General features: G+C 51.4%; 1 protein-coding gene across 1 annotated transcript in view; it reads left to right on the top strand.

The window, feature by feature from the left end:
* Nucleotides 1-22,500, top strand: part of LOC139394482 (intermembrane lipid transfer protein VPS13B-like) — a 173,880-nt gene that overhangs the window by 50,828 nt on the left and 100,552 nt on the right. Inside the window, exon 5 of the mRNA XM_071142556.1 lies at nucleotides 22,219-22,346. Coding sequence (XP_070998657.1) covers nucleotides 22,219-22,346 — 128 coding nt within the window. The remainder of the gene's footprint in view (nucleotides 1-22,218; nucleotides 22,347-22,500) is intronic.

Raw genomic sequence — 22,500 nt, 5'->3', positions numbered from 1 at the left:
TTTGTTGTCATTCAACAAGAGGCGACTCGTTTTCATGCACATTTATACGGAAAGATATTACACCAAACATCTTAGTTAGATGTAAAATTGCGCGACGAAGATCTCTTTCTGCAAAAACATAACTCAATGAATGTCATTCATTTTTTTTATCTTATATTAATGCTGACTATGTTGAGGAAGTGAATACTGGCTACGGCATCTCAAAATGGACACAGTACAATTGCTGCTTTTTTCTTGTTTTTTTAAGCAAAGGTATTTTAAGGAAGTATGGGAGCAGACTCATTGGGCTAGGGGAATCACCCACCTGGTGTCCCAGGTCTAAATCAGTCCCTGATTAGAGGGGAATCACCCACCTGGTGTCCCAGGTCTAAATCAGTCCCTGATTAGAGGGGAATCACCCACCTGGTGTCCCAGGTCTAAATCAGGCCCTGATTAGAGGGGAATCACCCACCTGGTGTCCCAGGTCTAAATCAGGCCCTGATTAGAGGGGAATCACCCACCTGGTGTCCCAGGTCTAAATCAGTCCCTGATTTGAGGGGAATCACCCACCTGGTGTCCCAGGTCTAAATCAGTCCCCGATTAGAGGGGAATCACCCACCTGGTGTCCCAGGTCTAAATCAGGCCCCGATTAGAGGGGAATCACCCACCTGGTGTCCCAGGTCTAAATCAGGCCCCGATTAGAGGGGAATCACCCACCTGGTGTTCCAGGTCTAAATCACTCCCTGATTAGAGGGGAATCACCCACCTGGTGTCCCAAGTCTAAATCAGGCCCTGATTAGAGGGGAATCACCCACCTGGTGTCCCAGGTCTAAACCAGTCCCTGATTAGAGGGGAATCACCCACCTGGTGTCCCAGGTCTAAATCAGGCCCTGATTAGAGGGGAATCATCCACCTGGTGTACCAGGTCTAAATCAGGCCCTGATTAGAGGGAATCACCCACCTGGTGTCCCAGGTCTAAATCAGGCCCTGATTACAGGGGAATCACCCACCTGGTGTCCCAGGTCTAAATCAGGCCCTGATTACAGGGGAATCATCCACCTGGTGTACCAGGTCTAAATCAGTCCCTGATTAGAGGACAACGATGTAAAACAGGTTCAGATTAGAATGTGGGGATTATAGACCACTTCATGGTGACCCAGGTCAGCTCAGGGTTATGTTCGTCATCCCAGAAGTATCCCAATGTTTGGACTTCTGTCAGCCTGCTATTTCTCTTCACAACAACTGATTGGACGGATGACTTTGAAAACAACTTGTTTTGCCGCGGGGACCATGTGGCCATGCCCCCCCCCCCCCCCCCCTCCCTGCCTCAATTACCACACTAATTGGATCCCATAAAGCTAGCCACTAAACTAGCTCTTAAGTGTTTTCTTTAGTGTCCTAATGAAAGCAATGTTGGCATCAGGAATCTGCTGGGATTGCAGGCCTCCAGAGCTTCTCATTGTTACAGGGCACGTCCCAAAGAACGCACCCTATTCCCTACATTTAGTGCACCACTTTTTTTTTTGACCGCTCTGCTAGTGCACTAAGGAATATAAGTGAATGTGATTTGGGACGAATCCACAGAGTCTCTTCTCCCAGTAATGACATCAGCAGCTTCCTCCCAAGATCCTAAAATTAGCTGCTGGCGTTGTGGAGGATATGCAGGGAAACAGAACCGACTGCACATTGTAGCTACGAAACGTACTCTCTGATCTGGCGCCGTTAGGAAGGTCAACTGGGAGGGAATATGAGCTTTGTTCCTGTTCCTGTTTGCTGTTGAACTGATGGGATTAAGAGGTAATGTGTTTCCTGTGAACCGTGGATCAGAGTAGGAATATGGAGACACTGTCAGGATGCTTTCCGGGAAGACGCGGTCTCGTCGCGGTCTCGGTTTGGGACTCGGACAGAACCAGCACTGCTGTTTCCTGTATCACCAGAACCCACTGCTGTTTCCTGTATCACCAGAACCAACTGCTGTTTCCTGTATCACCAGAACCCACTGCTGTTTCCTGTATCACCAGAACCCACTGTATCAGACTAGAGGGAGGGAGACGTTACATCACACTCATGATGCGCTGTGAGATGAGAGAGAGACAGAGAGAAGCAGGCAGAGGGGAAACTCCTGACCCACTCAGAGAGAGACAGAGGGGAAACTCCTGACCGACAGAGAGAAGCAGACAGAGGGGAAACTCCTGACCCACTCAGAGAGAGACAGAGAGAAGCAGACAGAGGTAACTCCTGACCCGGCTCAGAGAGAGACAGAGAGAAGCAGACAGAGGGGAAACTCCTGTCCCGCTCAGAGAGAGACAGAGAGAAGCAGACAGAGGGGACACTCCTGACCCACTCAGAGAGAGACAGAGAGAAGCAGGCAGAGGGGAAACTCCTGACCCACTCAGAGAGAGACAGAGGGGAAACTCCTGACCCACTTAGAGAGAGACAGAGAGAAGCAGACAGAGGGGAAACTCCTGACCCACTCAGAGAGAGACAGAGAGAAGCAGACAGAGGTAACTCCTGACCCGGCTCAGAGAGAGACAGAGAGAAGCAGACAGATAGGAAACTCCTGTCCCGCTCAGAGAGAGACAGAGAGAAGCAGACAGAGGGGACACTCCTGACCCACTCAGAGAGAGACAGAGAGAAGCAGACAGAGGGGAAACTCCTGACCCACTCAGAGAGAGACAGAGAGAAACAGACAGAGGGGAAACTCCTGTCCCACTCAGAGACAGACAGAGAGAAAACTCCTGACCCACTCAGAGAGAGACAGAGAGAAGCAGACAGAGGGGAAACTTCTGACCCACTCAGAGACAGACAGAGAGAAGCAGACAGAGGGGTAACTCCTGACCCGCTCAGAGAGAGACAGAGAGAAGCAGACAGAGGGGAAACTCCTGACCCGGCTCAGAGAGAAGCAGACAGAGGGGAAACTCCTGACCCACTCAGAGAGAGACAGAGAGAAGTAGACAGAGGGGTAACTCCTGACCCACTCAGAGAGAGACAGAGAGAAACAGACAGAGTGGAAACTCCTGACCCACTCAGAGAGAGACAGAGAGAAGCAGACAGAGGGGAAACTCCTGACCCACTCAGAGAGAGACAGAGAGAGACTCCTGACCCACTCAGAGAGAGACAGAGTGGAAACTCCTGACCCACTCAGAGACAGACAGAGAGAAGCAGACAGAGGGGAAACTCCTGACCTACTCAGAGAGACAGAGGGGAAACTCCTGACCCGCTCAGAGAGAGAAAGAGAAACAGACAGAGGGGAGACTCCCGTCCCACTCAGAGAGAGACAGAGGGGAAACTCCTGACCCACTCAGAGACAGACAGAGAGAAGCAGACAGAGGGGAAACTCCTGACCCACTCAGAGACAGACAGAGAGAAGCAGACAGAGGGGTAACTCTTGACCCGCTCAGAGAGAGACAGAGAGAAGCAGACAGAGGAGAAACTCCTGACCCGACTCAGAGAGAGACAGAGAGAAGCAGACAGAGGGGAAACTCCTGACCCACTCAGAGAGAGACAGAGGGGAGACTCCCATCCCACTCAGAGAGGGACAGAGGGGAGACTCCCATCCCACTCAGAGACAGACAGAGAGAAGTAGACAGAGGGGAGACTCCTGACCCACTCAGAGAGAGACAGAGAGAAGCAGACAGAGAGGTAACTCCTGACCCGGCTCAGAGAGAGACAGAGAGAAGCAGACAGAGGGGAAACTCCTGTCCCGCTTAGAGAGAGACAGAGAGAAGCAGACAGAGGGGAAACTCCTGTCCCGCTCAGAGAGAGACAGAGAGAAGCAGACAGAGGGGACACTCCTGACCCACTCAGAGAGAGACAGAGAGAAGCAGACAGAGGGGAAACTCCTGACCCACTCAGAGAGAGACAGAGAGAAACAGACAGAGGGGAAACTCCTGACCCACTCAGAGACAGACAGAGAGAAAACTCCTGACCCACTCAGAGAGAGACAGAGAGAAGCAGACAGAGGGGAAACTCCTGACCCACTCAGAGACAGACAGAGAGATGCAGACAGAGGGGAAACTCCTGACCCACTCAGAGAGAGACAGAGAGAAGCAGACAGAGGGGAAACTCCTGACCCACTCAGAGAGAGACAGAGAGAGACTCCTGACCCACTCAGAGAGAAACAGAGTGGAAACTCCTGACCCACTCAGAGACAGACAGAGAGAAGCAGACAGAGGGGAAACTCCTGACCTACTCAGAGAGACAGAGGGGAAACTCCGAGAGAGAAAGAGAAACAGACAGAGGGGAGACTCCCGTCCCACTCAGAGAGAGACAGAGGGGAAACTCCTGACCCACTCAGAGACAGACAGAGAGAAGCAGACAGAGGGGAAACTCCTGACCCACTCAGAGACAGACAGAGAGAAGCAGACAGAGGGGTAACTCTTGACCCGCTCAGAGAGAGACAGAGAGAAGCAGACAGAGGAGAAACTCCTGACCCGACTCAGAGAGAGACAGAGAGAAGCAGACAGAGGGGAAACTCCTGACCCGGCTCAGAGAGAGACAGAGAGAAGCAGACAGAGGGGAAACTCCTGACCCACTCAGAGAGAGACAGACAGAAGCAGACAGAGGGGAAACTCCTGACCCACTCAGAGAGAGACAGAGGGGAGACTCCCATCCCACTCAGAGAGGGACAGAGGGGAGACTCCCATCCCACTCAGAGACAGACAGAGAGAAGTAGACAGAGGGGAGACTCCTGACCCACTCAGAGAGAGACAGAGAGAAGCAGACAGAGAGGTAACTCCTGACCCGGCTCAGAGAGAGACAGAGAGAAGCAGACAGAGGGGAAACTCCTGTCCCGCTTAGAGAGAGACAGAGAGAAGCAGACAGAGGGGAAACTCCTGTCCCGCTCAGAGAGAGACAGAGAGAAGCAGACAGAGGGGACACTCCTGACCCACTCAGAGAGAGACAGAGAGAAGCAGACAGAGGGGAAACTCCTGACCCACTCAGAGAGAGACAGAGAGAAACAGACAGAGGGGAAACTCCTGACCCACTCAGAGACAGACAGAGAGAAAATTCCTGACCCACTCAGAGAGAGACAGAGAGAAGCAGACAGAGGGGAAACTCCTGACCCACTCAGAGACAGACAGAGAGATGCAGACAGAGGGGAAACTCCTGACCTACTCAGAGAGAGACAGAGAGAAGCAGACAGAGGGGAAACTCCTGACCCACTCAGAGAGAGACAGAGAGAGACTCCTGACCCACTCAGAGAGAAACAGAGTGGAAACTCCTGACCCACTCAGAGACAGACAGAGAGAAGCAGACAGAGGGGAAACTCCTGACCTACTCAGAGAGACAGAGGGGAAACTCCGAGAGAGAAAGAGAAACAGACAGAGGGGAGACTCCCGTCCCACTCAGAGAGAGACAGAGGGGAAACTCCTGACCCACTCAGAGACAGACAGAGAGAAGCAGACAGAGGGGAAACTCCTGACCCACTCAGAGACAGACAGAGAGAAGCAGACAGAGGGGTAACTCTTGACCCGCTCAGAGAGAGACAGAGAGAAGCAGACAGAGGAGAAACTCCTGACCCGACTCAGAGAGAGACAGAGAGAAGCAGACAGAGGGGAAACTCCTGACCCGGCTCAGAGAGAGACAGAGAGAAGCAGACAGAGGGGAAACTCCTGACCCACTCAGAGAGAGACAGACAGAAGCAGACAGAGGGGAAAGCAGACAGAGAGATAATCAGACAGAGGGGAAACTCCTGACCCACTCAGAGACAGACAGAGAGAAGCAGACAGAGGGAAACTCCTGACCCGGCTCAGATAGAGACAGAGGGGAGACTCCTGACCCACTCAGAGACAGACAGAGAGAAGCAGACAGAGGGGAAACTCCTGACCTACTCAGAGAGACAGAGGGGAAACTCAGAGAGAGAAAGAGAAACAGACAGAGGGGAGACTCCCGTCCCACTCAGAGAGAGACAGAGGGGAAACTCCTGACCCACTCAGAGACAGACAGAGAGAAGCAGACAGAGGGGAAACTCCTGACCCACTCAGAGACAGACAGAGAGAAGCAGACAGAGGGGTAACTCTTGACCCGCTCAGAGAGAGACAGAGAGAAGCAGACAGAGGAGAAACTCCTGACCCGACTCAGAGAGAGACAGAGAGAAGCAGACAGAGGGGAAACTCCTGACCCGGCTCAGAGAGAGACAGAGAGAAGCAGACAGAGGGGAAACTCCTGACCCACTCAGAGAGAGACAGACAGAAGCAGACAGAGGGGAAAGCAGACAGAGAGATAATCAGACAGAGGGGAAACTCCTGACCCACTCAGAGACAGACAGAGAGAAGCAGACAGAGGGAAACTCCTGACCCGGCTCAGATAGAGACAGAGGGGAGACTCCCATCCCACTCAGAGAGGGATAGAGGGGAGACTCCCATCCCACTCAGAGACAGACAGAGAGAAGTAGACAGAGGGGAGACTCCTGACCCACTCAGAGAGAGACAGAGAGAAGCAGACAGAGAGGTAACTCCTGACCCGGCTCAGAGAGAGACAGAGAGAAGCAGACAGAGGGGAAACTCCTGTCCCGCTTAGAGAGAGACAGAGAGAAGCAGACAGAGGGGAAACTCCTGTCCCGCTCAGAGAGAGACAGAGAGAAGCAGACAGAGGGGACACTCCTGACCCACTCAGAGAGAGACAGAGAGAAGCAGACAGAGGGGAAACTCCTGACCCACTCAGAGAGAGACAGAGAGAAACAGACAGAGGGGAAACTCCTGTCCCACTCAGAGACAGACAGAGAGAAAACTCCTGACCCACTCAGAGAGAGACAGAGAGAAGCAGACAGAGGGGAAACTCCTGACCCACTCAGAGACAGACAGAGAGAAGCAGACAGAGGGGTAACTCCTGACCCGCTCAGAGAGAGACAGAGAGAAGCAGACAGAGGAGAAACTCCTGACCCGCTCAGAGAGAGACAGAGAGGAGCAGACAGAGGAGAAACTCCTGACCCGGCTCAGAGAGAGACAGAGAGAAGCAGACAGAGGGGAAACTCCTGACCCACTCAGAGAGAGACAGAGAGAAGCAGACAGAGGGGTAACTCCTGACCCACTCAGAGAGAGACAGAGAGAAACAGACAGAGGGGAAACTCCTGACCCACTCAGAGAGAGACAGAGTGGAAACTCCTGACCCACTCAGAGACAGACAGAGAGAAGCAGACAGAGGGGAAACTCCTGACCTACTCAGAGAGACAGAGGGGAAACTCCTGACCCGCTCAGAGAGAGAAAGAGAAACAGACAGAGGGGAGACTCCCGTCCCACTCAGAGAGAGACAGAGGGGAGACTCCCGTCCCACTCAGAGAGAGACAGAGGGGAGACTCCCGTCCCAATCAGAGAGAGACAGAGAGGAGACTCCTGCCCCGCTCAGAGAGAGACAGAGAGAAGCAGACAGAGGGGAAACTCCTGACCCACTCAGAGAGAGACAGAGAGAAGCAGACAGAGGGGTAACTCCTGACCCACTCAGAGAGAGACAGAGAGAAACAGACAGAGGGGAAACTCCTGACCCACTCAGAGAGAGACAGAGTGGAAACTCCTGACCCACTCAGAGACAGACAGAGAGAAGCAGACAGAGGGGAAACTCCTGACCTACTCAGAGAGACAGAGGGGAAACTCCTGACCCGCTCAGAGAGAGAAAGAGAAACAGACAGAGGGGAGACTCCCGTCCCACTCAGAGAGAGACAGAGGGGAGACTCCCGTCCCAATCAGAGAGAGACAGAGAGGAGACTCCTGTCCCGCTCAGAGAGAGACAGAGAGAAGCAGACAGAGGGGAAACTCCCGTCCCAATCAGAGAGAGACAGAGAGGAGACTCCTGACCCGGCTCAGAGAGAGACAGAGAGAAGCAGACAGAGGGGAAACTCCTGTCCCGCTCAGAGAGAGACAGAGAGAAGCAGACAGAGGGGAAACTCCTGTCCCGCTCAGAGAGAGACAGAGAGAAGCAGACAGAGGGGAAACTCCTGTCCCACTCAGAGACAGACAGAGAGAAGCATACAGAGGGGAAACTCCTGACCCGCTCAGAGACAGACAGAGAGAAGCAGACAGAGGGGTAACTCTTGACCCGCTCAGAGAGAGACAGAGGGGAGACTCCCATCCCACTCAGAGAGGGACAGAGGGGAGACTCCCATCCCACTCAGAGACAGACAGAGAGAAGCAGACAGAGGGGAGACTCCTGACCCACTCAGAGACAGACAGAGAGAAGCAGACAGAGGGAAACTCCTGACCCGGCTCAGAGAGAGACAGAGAGAAGCAGACAGAGGGGAAACTCCTGACCCGGCTCAGAGAGAGACAGAGAGAAGCAGACAGAGGGGAAACTCCTGACCCACTCAGAGAGAGACAGAGAGAAGCAGACAGAGGGGAAACTCCTGACCCACTCAGAGACAGACAGAGAGAAGCAGACAGAAGGTAACTCCTGACCCGGCTCTAGTATCTTGATGGAAGTCTGTTATTGGCTGCTGTGTTCTGGTTCGAGGGATCATGTTGACACTGGACATTTATTTATCTAGTTTAACTTTTCTCACAAAGTCAATCATTTATCAACGTAATGATGGTGGATAGAGAAAGAAAACAAACTGTAGGGAGGAATAATGAGATATAGGTAGACAGGAGAGGGTTATGGGTAGACAGGAGAGGTCTGTAGTCTGAGGGGAGAGAGAGAGGGTTATGGGTAGACAGGAGAGGTCTGTAGTCTGAGGGGAGAGAGAGAGGGTTATGGGTAGACAGGAGAGGGTCATGGGTAGACAGGAGAGGGTTATGGGTAGACAGGAGAGGGTTATGGGTAGACAGGAGAGGGTCATGGGTAGACAGGAGAGGGTTATGGGTAGACAGGAGAGGTCTGGAGAGGTCTGTAGTCTGAGGGGAGAGAGAGAGGGTTATGGGTAGACAGGAGAGGTCTGTAGGCTGAGGGTAGAGAGAGAGGGTTATGGGTAGACAGGAGAGGTCTGGAGAGGTCTGTAGTCTGAGGGGAGAGAGAGAGGGTTATGGGTAGACAGGAGAGGTCTGGAGAGGTCTGTAGGCTGAGGGGAGAGAGAGAGGGTTATGGGTAGACGGGAGAGGGTTATGGGTAGACAGGAGAGGTCTGGAGAGGTTTGTAGGCTGAGGGGAGAGAGAGAGGGTTATGGGTAGACAGGAGATGTCTGGATAGGTCTGTAGGCTGATGGGAGAGAGAGAGGGTTATGGGTAGACGGGAGAGGGTTATGGGTAGACAGGAGAGGTCTGTAGTCTGAGGGGAGAGAGAGAGGGTTATGGGTAGACAGGAGAGGTCTGTAGTCTGAGGGGAGAGAGAGGGTTATGGGTAGACAGGAGAGGTCTGTAGTCTGAGGGGAGAGAGAGGGTTATAGACAGGAGAGGTCTGAGGTTAGAGAAGGTTATAGACAGGAGAGGTCTGATGTTAGAGAGAGATATGGTTATGGGTGGACACAATAGGTCTGAGGTTAGAGAGGGTTATAGACACGAGAGGTCTGATGTTAGAGAGGGTTATAGACAGGAAAGGTCTGAGGTTAGAGATGGTTATAGACGGTAGAGGTCTGGGAGAGAGATGAGGAGGAGATAAACAGACGGAGAGATGGAGAGGAGATAAACAGAGGGAGAGATGGAAGGGGAGATACACAGGGGGAGAGATAGAGAGGAGATACACAGGGGGAGCGATAGAGAGGAGATAAACGGGGAGAGATAGAGAGGAGATAAACAGGGGGAGAGATGGAGAGGAGATAAACGGGGAGAGATAGAGAGGAGATAAACAGGGGGGGGGTGGAGAGGAGATAACAGGGGGAGAGATAGAGAGGAGATAAACAGGGGGGGGGGAGAGGAGATAACATGGGGAGAGATAGCTAGGAGATAAACAGAGGGAGAGATAGAGATGAGATAAACAGGGGGAGAGATAGAGAGGAGATAAACGGGGGGGGGGTGGAGAGGAGATAACAGGGGGAGAGATAGATAGGAGATAAACAGAGGGAGAGATGGAGAGGAGATTAACAGAGGGAGAGATAGAGAGGATATAAACAGGGGAGAGATAGAGATGATATAAACAGGGGGAGAGATAGAGAGGAGATAAACAGGGGGAGAGATTTAGAGGAGATAAACAGGGGGAGAGATAGAGAGGAGATACACAGGGGGAGCGATAGAGAGGAGATAAACGGGGAGAGATAGAGAGGAGATAAACACGGGGAGAGATGAACAGGGGGAGAGGTGGAGAGGAGATAAACGGGGAGAGATAGAGAGGAGATAAACGGGGGGGTGGAGAGGAGATAACAGGAGGAGAGATAGATATGAGATAAACAGAGGGAGAGATGGAGAGGAGATCAACAGAGGGAGAGATGGAGAGGAGATAAACAGGAGGAGAGATAGAGAGGAGATAAACAGGGGGGGGCGGAGAGGAGATAAACAGGGGGAGATATGGAGAGGAGATAAACAACGGGGTGGAGAGGAGATAAACAGGGGGGGGGTGGAGAGGAGATAAACAGAGGGATATATAGAGAGGAGATAAACAGGGGGAGAGATTGAGAGGAGATAAACAGAGGGATATATAGAGAGGAGATAAACAGGGGGAGAGATGGAGAGGAGATAAACAGAGGGATATATAGAGAGGAGATAAACAGGAGGAGAGATGGAGAGGAGATAAACAGAGAGAGAGATGGAGAGGAGATAAACAGGAGGAGAGATGGAGAGGAGATACACATGGGGAAATATGGAGAGGATATACACAGGGAGAGAGATGGAGAGGAGATAAACAGGGAGAGAGATGAAGAGGAGATAAACAGGGGGAGAGATAGAGAGGAGATAAACAGGGAGAGAGATGGAGAGGAGATAAACAGGGAGAGAGATGGAGATGAGATAAACAGGGGGATAGATGGAGAGGAGATAAACGGGGGAGAGATAGATAGGAGATAACCAGGGGGATAGATGGAGAGGAGATAACCAGGGGGAGAGATGGAGAGGAGATAAACAGGGGGAGAGATTTAGAGGAGATAAACAGGGGGAGAGATAGAGAGGAGATAAACAAGGGGATAGATGGAGAGGAGATAAACAGGGGGAGAGATGGAGAGGAGATAAACAGGGGGAGAGATTTATAGGAGATAAACAGGGGGAGAGATAGAGAGGAGATAAACAAGGGGATAGATGGAGAGGAGATAAACAGGGGGAGAGATGGAGAGGAGATAAACAGGGGGAGAGATGGAGAGGAGATAACCAGGGGGATATATGGATAGGAGATAAACAGGGAGAGAGATGGAGAGGAGATAAACAGGGAGAGAGATGGAGAGGAGATAAACAGGGGGAGAGATGGAGAGGAGATAAACAGGGAGAGAGATGGAGAGGAGATAACCAGTGGGATATATGGATAGGAGATAAACAGGGAGAGAGATGGAGAGGAGATAAACAGGGAGAGAGATGGAGAGGAGATAAACAGAGAGAGAGATGGAGAGGAGATAACCAGGGGGATATATGGATAGGAGATAAACAGGGAGAGAGATGGAGAGGAGATAAACAGGGAGAGATAGAGAGGAGATAAACGGGGGGGTGGAGAGGAGATAACAGGAGGAGAGATAGATATGAGATAAACAGAGGGAGAGATGGAGAGGAGATCAACAGAGGGAGAGATGGAGAGGAGATAAACAGGAGGAGAGATAGAGAGGAGATAAACAGGGGGGGGGCGGAGAGGAGATAAACAGGGGGAGATATGGAGAGGAGATAAACAACGGGGTGGAGAGGAGATAAACAGGGGGGGGGTGGAGAGGAGATAAACAGAGGGATATATAGAGAGGAGATAAACAGGGGGAGAGATTGAGAGGAGATAAACAGAGGGATATATAGAGAGGAGATAAACAGGGGGAGAGATGGAGAGGAGATAAACAGAGGGATATATAGAGAGGAGATAAACAGGGGGAGAGATGGAGAGGAGATAAACAGAGAGAGAGATGGAGAGGAGATAAACAGGAGGAGAGATGGAGAGGAGATACACAGGGGGAAATATGGAGAGGATATACACAGGGAGAGAGATGGAGAGGAGATAAACAGGGAGAGAGATGAAGAGGAGATAAACAGGGGGAGAGATAGAGAGGAGATAAACAGGGAGAGAGATGGAGAGGAGATAAACAGGGAGAGAGATGGAGATGAGATAAACAGGGGGATAGATGGAGAGGAGATAAACGGGGGAGAGATAGATAGGAGATAACCAGGGGGATAGATGGAGAGGAGATAACCAGGGGGAGAGATGGAGAGGAGATAAACAGGGGGAGAGATTTATAGGAGATAAACAGGGGGAGAGATAGAGAGGAGATAAACAAGGGGATAGATGGAGAGGAGATAAACAGGGGGAGAGATGGAGAGGAGATAAACAGGGGGAGAGATTTATAGGAGATAAACAGGGGGAGAGATAGAGAGGAGATAAACAAGGGGATAGATGGAGAGGAGATAAACAGGGGGAGAGATGGAGAGGAGATAAACAGGGGGAGAGATGGAGAGGAGATAACCAGGGGGATATATGGATAGGAGATAAACAGGGAGAGAGATGGAGAGGAGATAAACAGGGAGAGAGATGGAGAGGAGATAAACAGGGGGAGAGATGGAGAGGAGATAAACAGGGAGAGAGATGGAGAGGAGATAACCAGTGGGATATATGGATAGGAGATAAACAGGGAGAGAGATGGAGAGGAGATAAACAGGGAGAGAGATGGAGAGGAGATAAACAGAGAGAGAGATGGAGAGGAGATAACCAGGGGGATATATGGATAGGAGATAAACAGGGAGAGAGATGGAGAGGAGATAAACAGGGAGAGAGATGGAGAGGAGATTAACAGGGGGAGAGATAGAGAGGAGATAAACCGGGAGAGATAAACAGAGAGAATAGAACAGAGGCAAAACCCTCCACCCCTCCATCCCCCCACCCCTCCATCCCTCCATCCCCCCACGCCTCCACCCCTCCACCCATCCACCCCTCCATCCCCCCAGCCCCCCACCCCCCACCACTCCAGCCCCCCACTCCTCCACCCCTCTATCCCTCCACCCCTCCAGCCCCCCCACCCCTCCAGCCCTCCACCCCTCCATCCCTCCATGCCAGTAAGTCTGTTCTACTCTGCTCTGTCTTTGTGGCATGCTTCAACAGCACTCTAACAAATGAAGTCGGATAAATATTTAAATAAACAGCGACCTGCATCCAAAACAAATACCCCAGTCGGTTATTAAAAAGTTAGTCGCTGCCTCTGCGTGGCAGCTGTAAAAGAATATACAACACTTCATTTTATTGTAAACCACTTGTAATGGGAAACATACCGGCCAAGTCCAGCCTGGCAGGGAGATATGGGGAGAGAGAGGAACAGGGAGTCTGTTTTAAATAACAGAGTAGGGACAGCGTGTTGCTGAAGGACAGAGGGACACGTAGTGCTTCCTGTTGTGATCCCTGTGGTGATGTCAATAATGATTCTCTAGAAAGTCCCGTCCACTAGTGATGTTATGGTGTTACATGTGATCTGTGACGGTTAGTGGCTCTCTGTCCTTCAGCAACACACTGTGCTTCCTGTTGTGATCCCTGTAGTGATGTCAATAATGATTCTCTAGAAAGACCCGTCCGTCCACTAGTGATGTTATGGTCTTACAGGTGATCTGTGACGGTTAGTGTCTCTCTGTCCTTCAGCAACACACTGTGATTCCTGTTGTGATCCCTGTAGTGATGTCAATAATGATTCTCTAGAAAGTCCCGTCCACTAGTGATGTTATGGTGTTACATGTGATCTGTGACGGTTAGTGGCTCTCTGTCCTTCAGCAACACACTGTGCTTCCTGTTGTGATCCCTGTAGTGATGTCAATAATGATTCTCTAGAAAGACCCGTCCGTCCACTAGTGATGTTATGGTCTTACAGGTGATCTGTGACGGTTAGTGGCTCTCTGTCCTTCAGCAACACACTGTGCTTTCTGTTGTGATCCCTGTGGTGATGTCAATAATTATTCTCTAGAAAGACCCAGGTTACAGGTGATCTGTGACGGTTAGTGGCTCTCTGAAGAATTAGTGAATTAATATATATTAATATATACAAGGATGTGATGTGGAAACTGTACTATATGACTCTGACTATCCCTCTCTCTCTGACTCTCCCTCTCTGACTCTCCCTCTCTGACTCTGACTCTCTCTCTGGCTCCCTCTCTCTCTGACTCTCCCTCTTTCTCTCTGACTCTCCCTCTCTGACTCTCCCTCTCCCTCTCTCTGACTCTCCCTCTCTCTCATCTCTTCTGTCATGCTTTGGCCCCAGTTTTTAAAGCCCCTGGTTTCATGTATATGTGATTGACAACAAGTGACCCTGAACAAGAGAGGGAGGCAGTGATAGAGAGAGAGAGAGAAGTAAAGAGAGAGTTCTAGAAGAGGGTGGGTTGAGGGTGGGGCTGTAATGGCATGAGGCAGGGGAATAACAACCCTGTGCTCTGCTACAGGGAATAACCAGTATATTCCAGAACTCAGCTGTGAGGAGAGTAGGCCCTGAGGAATCGTTACAGCGTGGGAGGTTTGAGAGGCCTCTGGATGCTCCCTCCGTCACCTCTGCGAGTCGCCCACACAGCCTTGAGCCCCATCCCATGCCTCCACAGCGCAGCACCACTAAGCCTGAACTCTGAGTCCAGACACTTCTTTTCTCTCACAGGCCTACATCCTCTAACAGACCTGCAGCCTCTCTAACAGACCTACAGCCTCTCTAACAGACCTACAGCCTCTCTAACAGGCCTACAGCCTCTCTAACAGACCTACAGCCTCTATAACAGACCTACAGCCTCTCTAACATACCTACAGCCTCTCTAACAGGCCTACAACCTCTCTAACAGACCTACAGCCTCTCTAACATACCTACAGTCTCTCTAACAGGCCTACAGCCTCTCTAACAGACCTACAGCCTCTCTGACAGACCTACAGCCTCTCTGACAGACCTACAGCCTCTCTGACAGACCTACAGCCTCTCTAACATACCTACAGTCTCTCTAACATACCTCCAGCCTCTCTAACATACCTCCAGCCTCTCTAACAGACCTACAGCCTCTCTAACAGACCTACAGCCTCTCTAACAGACCTACAGCCTCTCTAACAGACCTACATCCTCTCTAACAGGCCTACAGACTCTCTAACAGACATACAGCCTCTCTAACAGACCGACATCCTCTCCTACAGCCTCTCTAACAGTCTCTATAACAGACCTACAGCCTCTCTAACAGACCTTCAGCCTCTCTAACAGGCCTTCATCCTCTCTAACAGGCCTACAGCCTCTCTAACAGGCCTACAGACTCTCTAACAGACATACAGCCTCTCTAACAGACCTACATCCTCTCCTACAGCCTCTCTAACAGTCTCTATAACAGACCTACAGCCTCTCTAACAGACCTTCAGCCTCTCTAACAGGCCTTCATCCTCTCTAACAGGCCTACAGCCTCTCTAACAGACATACAGCCTCTCTAACAGACCTACATCCTCTCCTACAGCCTCTCTAACAGTCTCTATAACAGACCTACAGCCTCTCTAACAGGCCTTCATTCTCTCTAACAGGCCTACAGCCTCTCTAACAGACCTCCAGCCTCTCTAACAGACCTCCAGCATGAATCCCTATGTGTTCTACTCTCCAGACCTCCAGGACTGTGTCTGGTTTAATAGATGGAGCTGTAATGCTTCTAATGTCTCTACCTGCCTGGGCCTTCCCTGGGCCCACACTGGGCCTACCCTGGGCCTACCCTGGGTCTACCATTGGCCTACTCTGGGCCTTCCCTGGCCCTACCCTGGGCCCACACTAGGCCTACCCTGGGCCCACACTGGGCCTACCCTAGGTCCACACTGGGCCTGCCCTGGGACCACACTGGGCCTTCCCTGGCCCTACCCTGGGCCCACACTGGGCCTACCCTGGGCCCACACTGGGTCTACCCTGGGCCCACACTGGGCCTACCCTGGGTCAGGACAGGTCAGGACTAGTCAGGACAGGTCTGACAGATCAGGACTGGTCAGGTCAGGACAGGTCAGACCAGGACTGGACAGACCAGGACTGGACAGGTCAGACCAGGACTGGTCAGGACAGGTCAGACCAGGACTGGACAGGTCAGAACAGGACAGGTCAGAACTCATGATGTCATCCTGGGGGACAGGTTTGTCCCCAGCAGTCTAAGCCTCTGTCCCAAATGGCAGCCGATTCTCTACGCAGGGCAAAAGTAGTGTACTAAATAGGGAATAGGGCTCTGGTCTAAAGTAGTGCACTATATAGGGAATAGGGTGCCATTTGCCAGCCAACCCATGGTGACAGACGGAGGGAGAGAGAAGAGTTGTTGATTTGTTGATGTTTTCGGGGGAAAAAGGCGCTTCATGGTCAACCCGACGTCTGCATTGGCCGTGCAGCATTTACGTTGATACGGCCTCTGCAGCATTTACGGTGATACGGCCTCTGCAGCATTTACGGTGATACGGCCTCTACACCATTTGGGAGACGCGTGGCGATGCGTTACGGAGCCCCGTTTGGCCTCTGAGAGCCGCCAGAGGCTCGGCATTGCGTCACATCCTCCATCAAGCATGAATTGGCTTTAAGGTTAGAGGACTGTAGTCAGTAGCTGGGAGCCTGTCATGGTTGATTCCCCCCGACCATCAGCACCCCACCCCCTCCTAGCCCAGCCTCACACCACTGCACCCCAAATCCCTTCTACCACAGCGTGCACCACCACCTCTACCACCCCTCCCCACTACCCCCACCACCATCACCTCAGATCAAATTGTATTGGTCACATACACATGGTTAGCAGATGTTAATGCGAGTGTAGCGAAATGCTTGTGCTTCTAGTTCCGACAGTGCAGTAATATCTGCTTGGGATATACACGACTGTGACTAGAATTATATATTATGTATTCATACATTCATCTCTTGGTAGATAATGCGGTCGGCATTTGATTGTAAGGAATTCTAGGTCAGGTGAACAATAGGACTTGAGTTCCTGTATGTTGTTATGATCACACCATGAGTCATTAATCATAAGTCATACACCCCCGCCCTTCTTCTTACCAGAGAGATGTTTGTTTCTGTCGGTGCGATGCGTGAGGAAACCGGGTGGCTGTACCGACTCTGACAACGTATCCCGAGTGAGACATGTTTCCGTGAAACAGAGAATGTTACCATCTCTGATGTCTCTCTGGAAGGCAACTCGTGCCCTAATTTCGTCCACCTTGTTGTCTACAGATTGGGACATTGGCGAGTAATATACTCGGAAACGGTGGATGGTGTGCTCGCCGTCTGAGTCTGACCAGTAGGACGCTCCGTCCGCCTCTCCTGCACCAAGAGGTTGTTTTGGGTCGGGCCTCTGGGATCAGATCCCACGTCCAGGGTGACTGTGTTGTTTTGGGTCGGGCCTCTGGGATAAGATCCCACGTCCAGGGTGACTGTGTTGTTTTGGGTCGGGCCTCTGGGATAAGATCCCACGTCCAGGGTGACTGTGTTGTTTTGGGTCGGGCCTCTGGGATAAGATCCCACGTCCAGGGTGACTGTGTTGTTTTGGGTCGGGCCTCTGGGATAAGATCCCACGTCCAGGGTGACTGTGTTGTTTTGGGTCGGGCCTCTGGGATCAGATCCCACGTCCAGGGTGACTGTGTTGTTTTGGGTCGGGCCTCTGGGATCAGATCCCACGTCCAGGGTGACTGTGTTGTTTTGGGTCGGGCCTCTGGGATAAGATCCCACGTCCAGGGTGACTGCGTTGTTTTGGGTCGGGCCTCTGGGATCAGATCCCACGTCCAGGGTGACTGCGTTGTTTTGGGTCGGGCCTCTGGGATCAGATCCCACGTCCAGGGTGACTGCGTTGTTTTGGGTCGGGCCTCTGGGACATCAGGCCCCACCACCACCACCACCACCTCTAAACCCCTCCCCACATCAGGCCCCACCACCTCTACACCCCTCCCCACTACCACAACAGGGCCCCTAGGGCGAGGAGAGGAGACAGTAAGGCGAGGAGAGGAGACAGTAGGGCGAGGAGAGGAGGAGACAGTAAGGCGAGGAGAGGAGGAGACAGTAAGGCGAGGAGAGGAGACAGTAGGGTGAGGGGAGGAGACAGTAGGACGAGGGGAGGAGACAGTAGGGTGAGGGGAGGAGACAGTAAGGCGAGGGGAGGAGTCAGTAGGGCGAGGAGAGGAGACAGTAGGGCAAGGAGAGGAGACAGTAGGGTGAGGGGAGGAGACAGTAGGGCGAGGGGAGGAGACAGTAGGGCGAGGGGAGGAGACAGGATTATCTTGGTCAATGTATGGCCACTCTCTGTCATAATTACATAGATATACACGGAAACTTACACACACACACACACACACACCTGTGAGCTCAGTCCTTCCACCCTCAGCATGAGGTAGGATGCCACGGCGACCACAAAAACTAACCGGCCATCTTGATTTCGCTCTGTCACCTTGGAAATCCCCTCAGCTGTTTTAGTGATACTTAGGAAAGAGAGGTATTTCAGGAGGGTTGACATCATCGCCTGACAGCTGTGGGACAGAGGAGAGGAGAGCTGTATAGCGAGTTGCTGAGCTTAGCAGGCAGACCTTTAAATCATGGAATAATGTGTCTTAATGTCTCTTCAGAGACCCCACAGTCCCTCTCTCACCTGTGACGCTAACGCCAACTAGCCACACTGATGGCTTTACCATGCCCTCTCTACTGTAGCTAGCTAGCTAACTGATGCTAATGCTAGCCACACTGATGGCTTTACCATGCCCTCTCTACTGTAGCTAGCTAGCTGATGCTAATGCTAGCCACACTAATGGCTTTACCATGCCCTCTCTACTGTAGCTAGCTAGCTGATGCTAATGCTAGCCACACTAATGGCTTTACCATGCCCTCTCTACTGTAGCTAGCTAGCTGGTGCTAACGCTAGCGACACTGATGGCTTTACCATGCCCTCTCTACTGTAGCTAGCTAGCTGATGCTAATGCTAGCCACACTGATGACTTTACCATGCCCTCTCTACTATAGCTAGCTAGCTGATGCTAATGCTAGCCACACTGATGACTTTACTATGTCTTCTACTGTGGCTGGCTAGCTAACTGACGCTAATGCTAGCCATACTGATGACTTTACCATGTCCTCTACTGTGGCTGGCTAGCTAACGGACGCTAATGCTAACCACACTGATGACTTTACCATGCCCTCTACTGTAGCTAGCTAGCTAAATGACGCTATATAGTGGTGTATGGGTGGTTTGGTCTACACCTGTTCTCTACACCTGTTGTATTCAGCATTTTACTGTAAGGTCTACTACACCTGTTGTATTCAGCATTTCACTGTGAGGTCTACTACACCTGTTGTATTCAGCATTTCACTGTAAGGTCTACTACACCTGTTGTATTCAGCATTTCACTGTAAGGTCTACTACACCTGTTGTATTCAGCATTTCACTGTAAGGTCTACTACACCTGTTGTATTCAGCATTTCACTGTAAGGTCTACTACACCTGTTGTATTCAGCATTTCACTGTAAGGTCTACTACACCTGTTGTATTCAGCATTTCACTGTAAGGTCTACTACACCTGTTGTATTCAGCATTTCACTGTAAGGTCTACTACACCTGTTGTATTCAGCATTTCACTGTAAGGTCTACCTACACCTGTTGTATTCAGCATTTCACTGTAAGGTCTACTACACCTGTTGTATTCAGTATTTCACTGTGAGGTCTACTACACCTGTTGTATTCAGCATTTCACTGTGAGGTCTACTACACCTGTTGTATTCAGCATTTCACTGTAAAGTCTACTACACCTGTTGTATTCAGCATTTCACTGTAAAGTCTACCTACACCTGTTGTATTCAGCATTTCACAAATACACATTTATTTGATCTGGCCTCGTCAGGCTAGTTTAACGGGGTGGTCTCCAGGTCAGGCTAGTTTAACAGGGCGGTCTCCTGGTCAGGCTAGTTTAACAGGGTGGTCTCCTGGTCAGGCTAGTTTAACGGTGCTTGCTCCCTGGTCAGGCTAGTTTAATGGGGCGGTCTCCTGGTCAGGCTAGTTTAACGGGGAGGTCTCCTCGTCAGGCTAGTTTAATAGGGAGTCTCCTGGTCAGGCTAGTTTAACAGGGTGGTCTCCTGGTCAGGCTAGTTTAACGGGGAGGTCTCCTGGTCAGGCTAGTTTAACGGGGAGGTCTCCTCGTCAGGCTAGTTTAATAGGGAGTCTCCTGGTCAGGCTAGTTTAACAGGGTGGTCTCCTGGTCAGGCTAGTTTAACGGGGAGGTCTCCTGGTCAGGCTAGTTTAACGGGGAGGTCTCCTGGTCAGGCTAGTTTAACGGGGTGGTCTCCTGGTCAGGCTAGTTTAACAGGGTGGTCTCCTGGTCAGGCTAGTTTAACGGTGCTTGCTCCCTGGTCAGGCTAGTTTAATGGGGCGGTCTCCTGGTCAGGCTAGTTTAACGGGGAGGTCTCCTCGTCAGGCTAGTTTAATAGGGAGTCTCCTGGTCAGGCTAGTTTAACAGGGTGGTCTCCTGGTCAGGCTAGTTTAACGGGGAGGTCTCCTGGTCAGGCTAGTTTAACGGGGAGGTCTCCTGGTCAGGCTAGTTTAACGGGGCGGTCTCCTGGCCAGGCTAGTTTAACGGGACTTTCTCCCTGGTCAGGCTAGTTTAACGGGGCTTGCTCCCTGGTCAGGCTAGTTTAACGGGACTTGCTCCCTGGTCAGGCTAGTTTAACGGGGTGGTCTCCTGGTCAGGCTAGTTTAACGGGACTTGCTCCCTGGTCAGGCTAGTTTAACGGGGCTTTCTCCTGGCCAGGCTAGTTTAACGGGGCTTTCTCCTGGCCAGGCTAGTTTAACGGGGCTTTCTCCTGGCCAGGCTAATTTAACGTGGCTTTCTCCTGGCCAGGCTAGTTTAACGGGGCTTGGTGGTTTGTGTTGTGTGATGATATGTGTGTCTGTTTGTTACCATCAGTATCTGCTGGCTGGAACAAACATCCGTAGTCACGTCAGGAGGCAGGACCTTCAAACCTTGTCATGAATATCTCTGTCCACCATCATGAATGTTCACACTCCCCTTGGCTGTTCATCTCTCTCTCTCTCTGTGGGTTCAGAGATGAGCTCACAGTGAAGTGTCGTTCAGATGTCCTGACTGAATACATGAGACATGTACTATACTGATGAGGATCTGACGTTCAAACCTGCTCTGATCCGTAGATCTGTCTCTCTACTCCATAGATATGTCTCTCTGCTCTGTAGATATGTATCTCTGCTCTGTAGATATGTCTCTCTGCTCTGTAGATCTGTCTCTCTGCTCTGTAGATCTGTCTCTCTGCTCTGTAGATCTGTCTCTCTGCTCCGTAGATATGTCTCTCTGTCTCTCTGCTCTGTAGATATGTCTCTCTGCTCTGTAGATATGTCTCTCTGTCTCTCTGCTCCGTAGATATGTCTCTCTGTCTCTCTGCTCCGTAGATATGTTCCTCTGTCTCTCTGCTCCGTAGATATGTTATTCTGCTCCGTAGATCTGTCTCTCTGCTCCGTAGATATGTCTCTCTGCTCCGTAGATATGTTCCTCTGTCTCTCTGCTCCGTAGATATGTTCCTCTGTCTCTCTGCTCCGTAGATATGTCCCTCTGTCTCCTGCTCCGTAGATATGTTATTCTGCTCCGTAGATATGTTCCTCTGTCTCCTGCTCCGTAGATATGTTATTCTGCTCCGTAGATATGTCTCTCTGCTCCGTAGATATGTCTCTCTGTCTCTCTGCTCCATAGATATGTTCCTCTGCTCCATAGATATGTTCCACTCTCTCTCCTGTTAGGACTCTGTTGTGTTCTCTCTCCCATTCTCTCTGGTCCCTAATAATTCTCTCGTCTCCTAATAGTGGTATATTAACCGTGCTTCTCTCTCTCTCTCTCCCTCTCCCTCTCTGTCTCTCTCTCTCCCTTTCTCTCCTTCTCTCCCCCTCTCTCTCCCTCTCTCTCTCTCTCTCTCTCTCTCTATGTCTCTGTCTATCTCTCTCTCCCTCTCTCTCTCTCTATCTCCCTCCCTCTGTCTCTCTGTCTCTGTCTCTCTCTCGCACCCTCGATCTCTCTCTGTCTCTGTCACTGTCTGTCTCTCCTCTCTCTCTCTCTTCTCTGTCTCTCTGTCCTTCATTCTCTGTCTCTTTGTGTCTCTGTCTCTCTGTGTCTCCCTCTCTCTCTCTCTATCTCCCTCCCTCTGTCTCTCTCTCTCTGTCTCTGTCTCTCTCTCGCACCCTCTCTCTCTGTCTCTCTGTCTCTCTCTCTCTCTCTCTCTCTCGTTATCTCTCGTTATCTCTCTCCCTCTCTCCCCCTCTCTATCTTTCCCTCCCTCCCCAGAGTCCCGTCCTCTGTCCATCCCTATGAAGGTGATGCCTTCCTCTCCAGAGACCTGGACTACCCCAGAGGAACGTATGAAGGAGCTAATCTCTCACGTCTGGGACGCCGTCAAACGACTCACACTACAGGTACATACGCTTCTCACTCCTCCTCCTCTCCCTCTCCCCCCTCCTCCTCTCCCTCTCCTCCCCCCTCCTCCTCTCTCTCTCCTCCCACCATCTCTACATGTCTTCCTCTCCCTCTCCTCCCCCCTCCTCCTCTCCCTGTCCTCCCCCTCTTCCT

Source organism: Oncorhynchus clarkii, unplaced genomic scaffold, assembly GCF_045791955.1.
Source record: "Oncorhynchus clarkii lewisi isolate Uvic-CL-2024 unplaced genomic scaffold, UVic_Ocla_1.0 unplaced_contig_10305_pilon_pilon, whole genome shotgun sequence".
In the NCBI taxonomy this organism is placed as follows: Eukaryota; Metazoa; Chordata; class Actinopteri; order Salmoniformes; family Salmonidae; genus Oncorhynchus; species Oncorhynchus clarkii.
The sequence above is the reverse complement of the archived record's forward strand: the minus strand, read 5'-3'. Positions and strand labels throughout refer to the sequence as shown.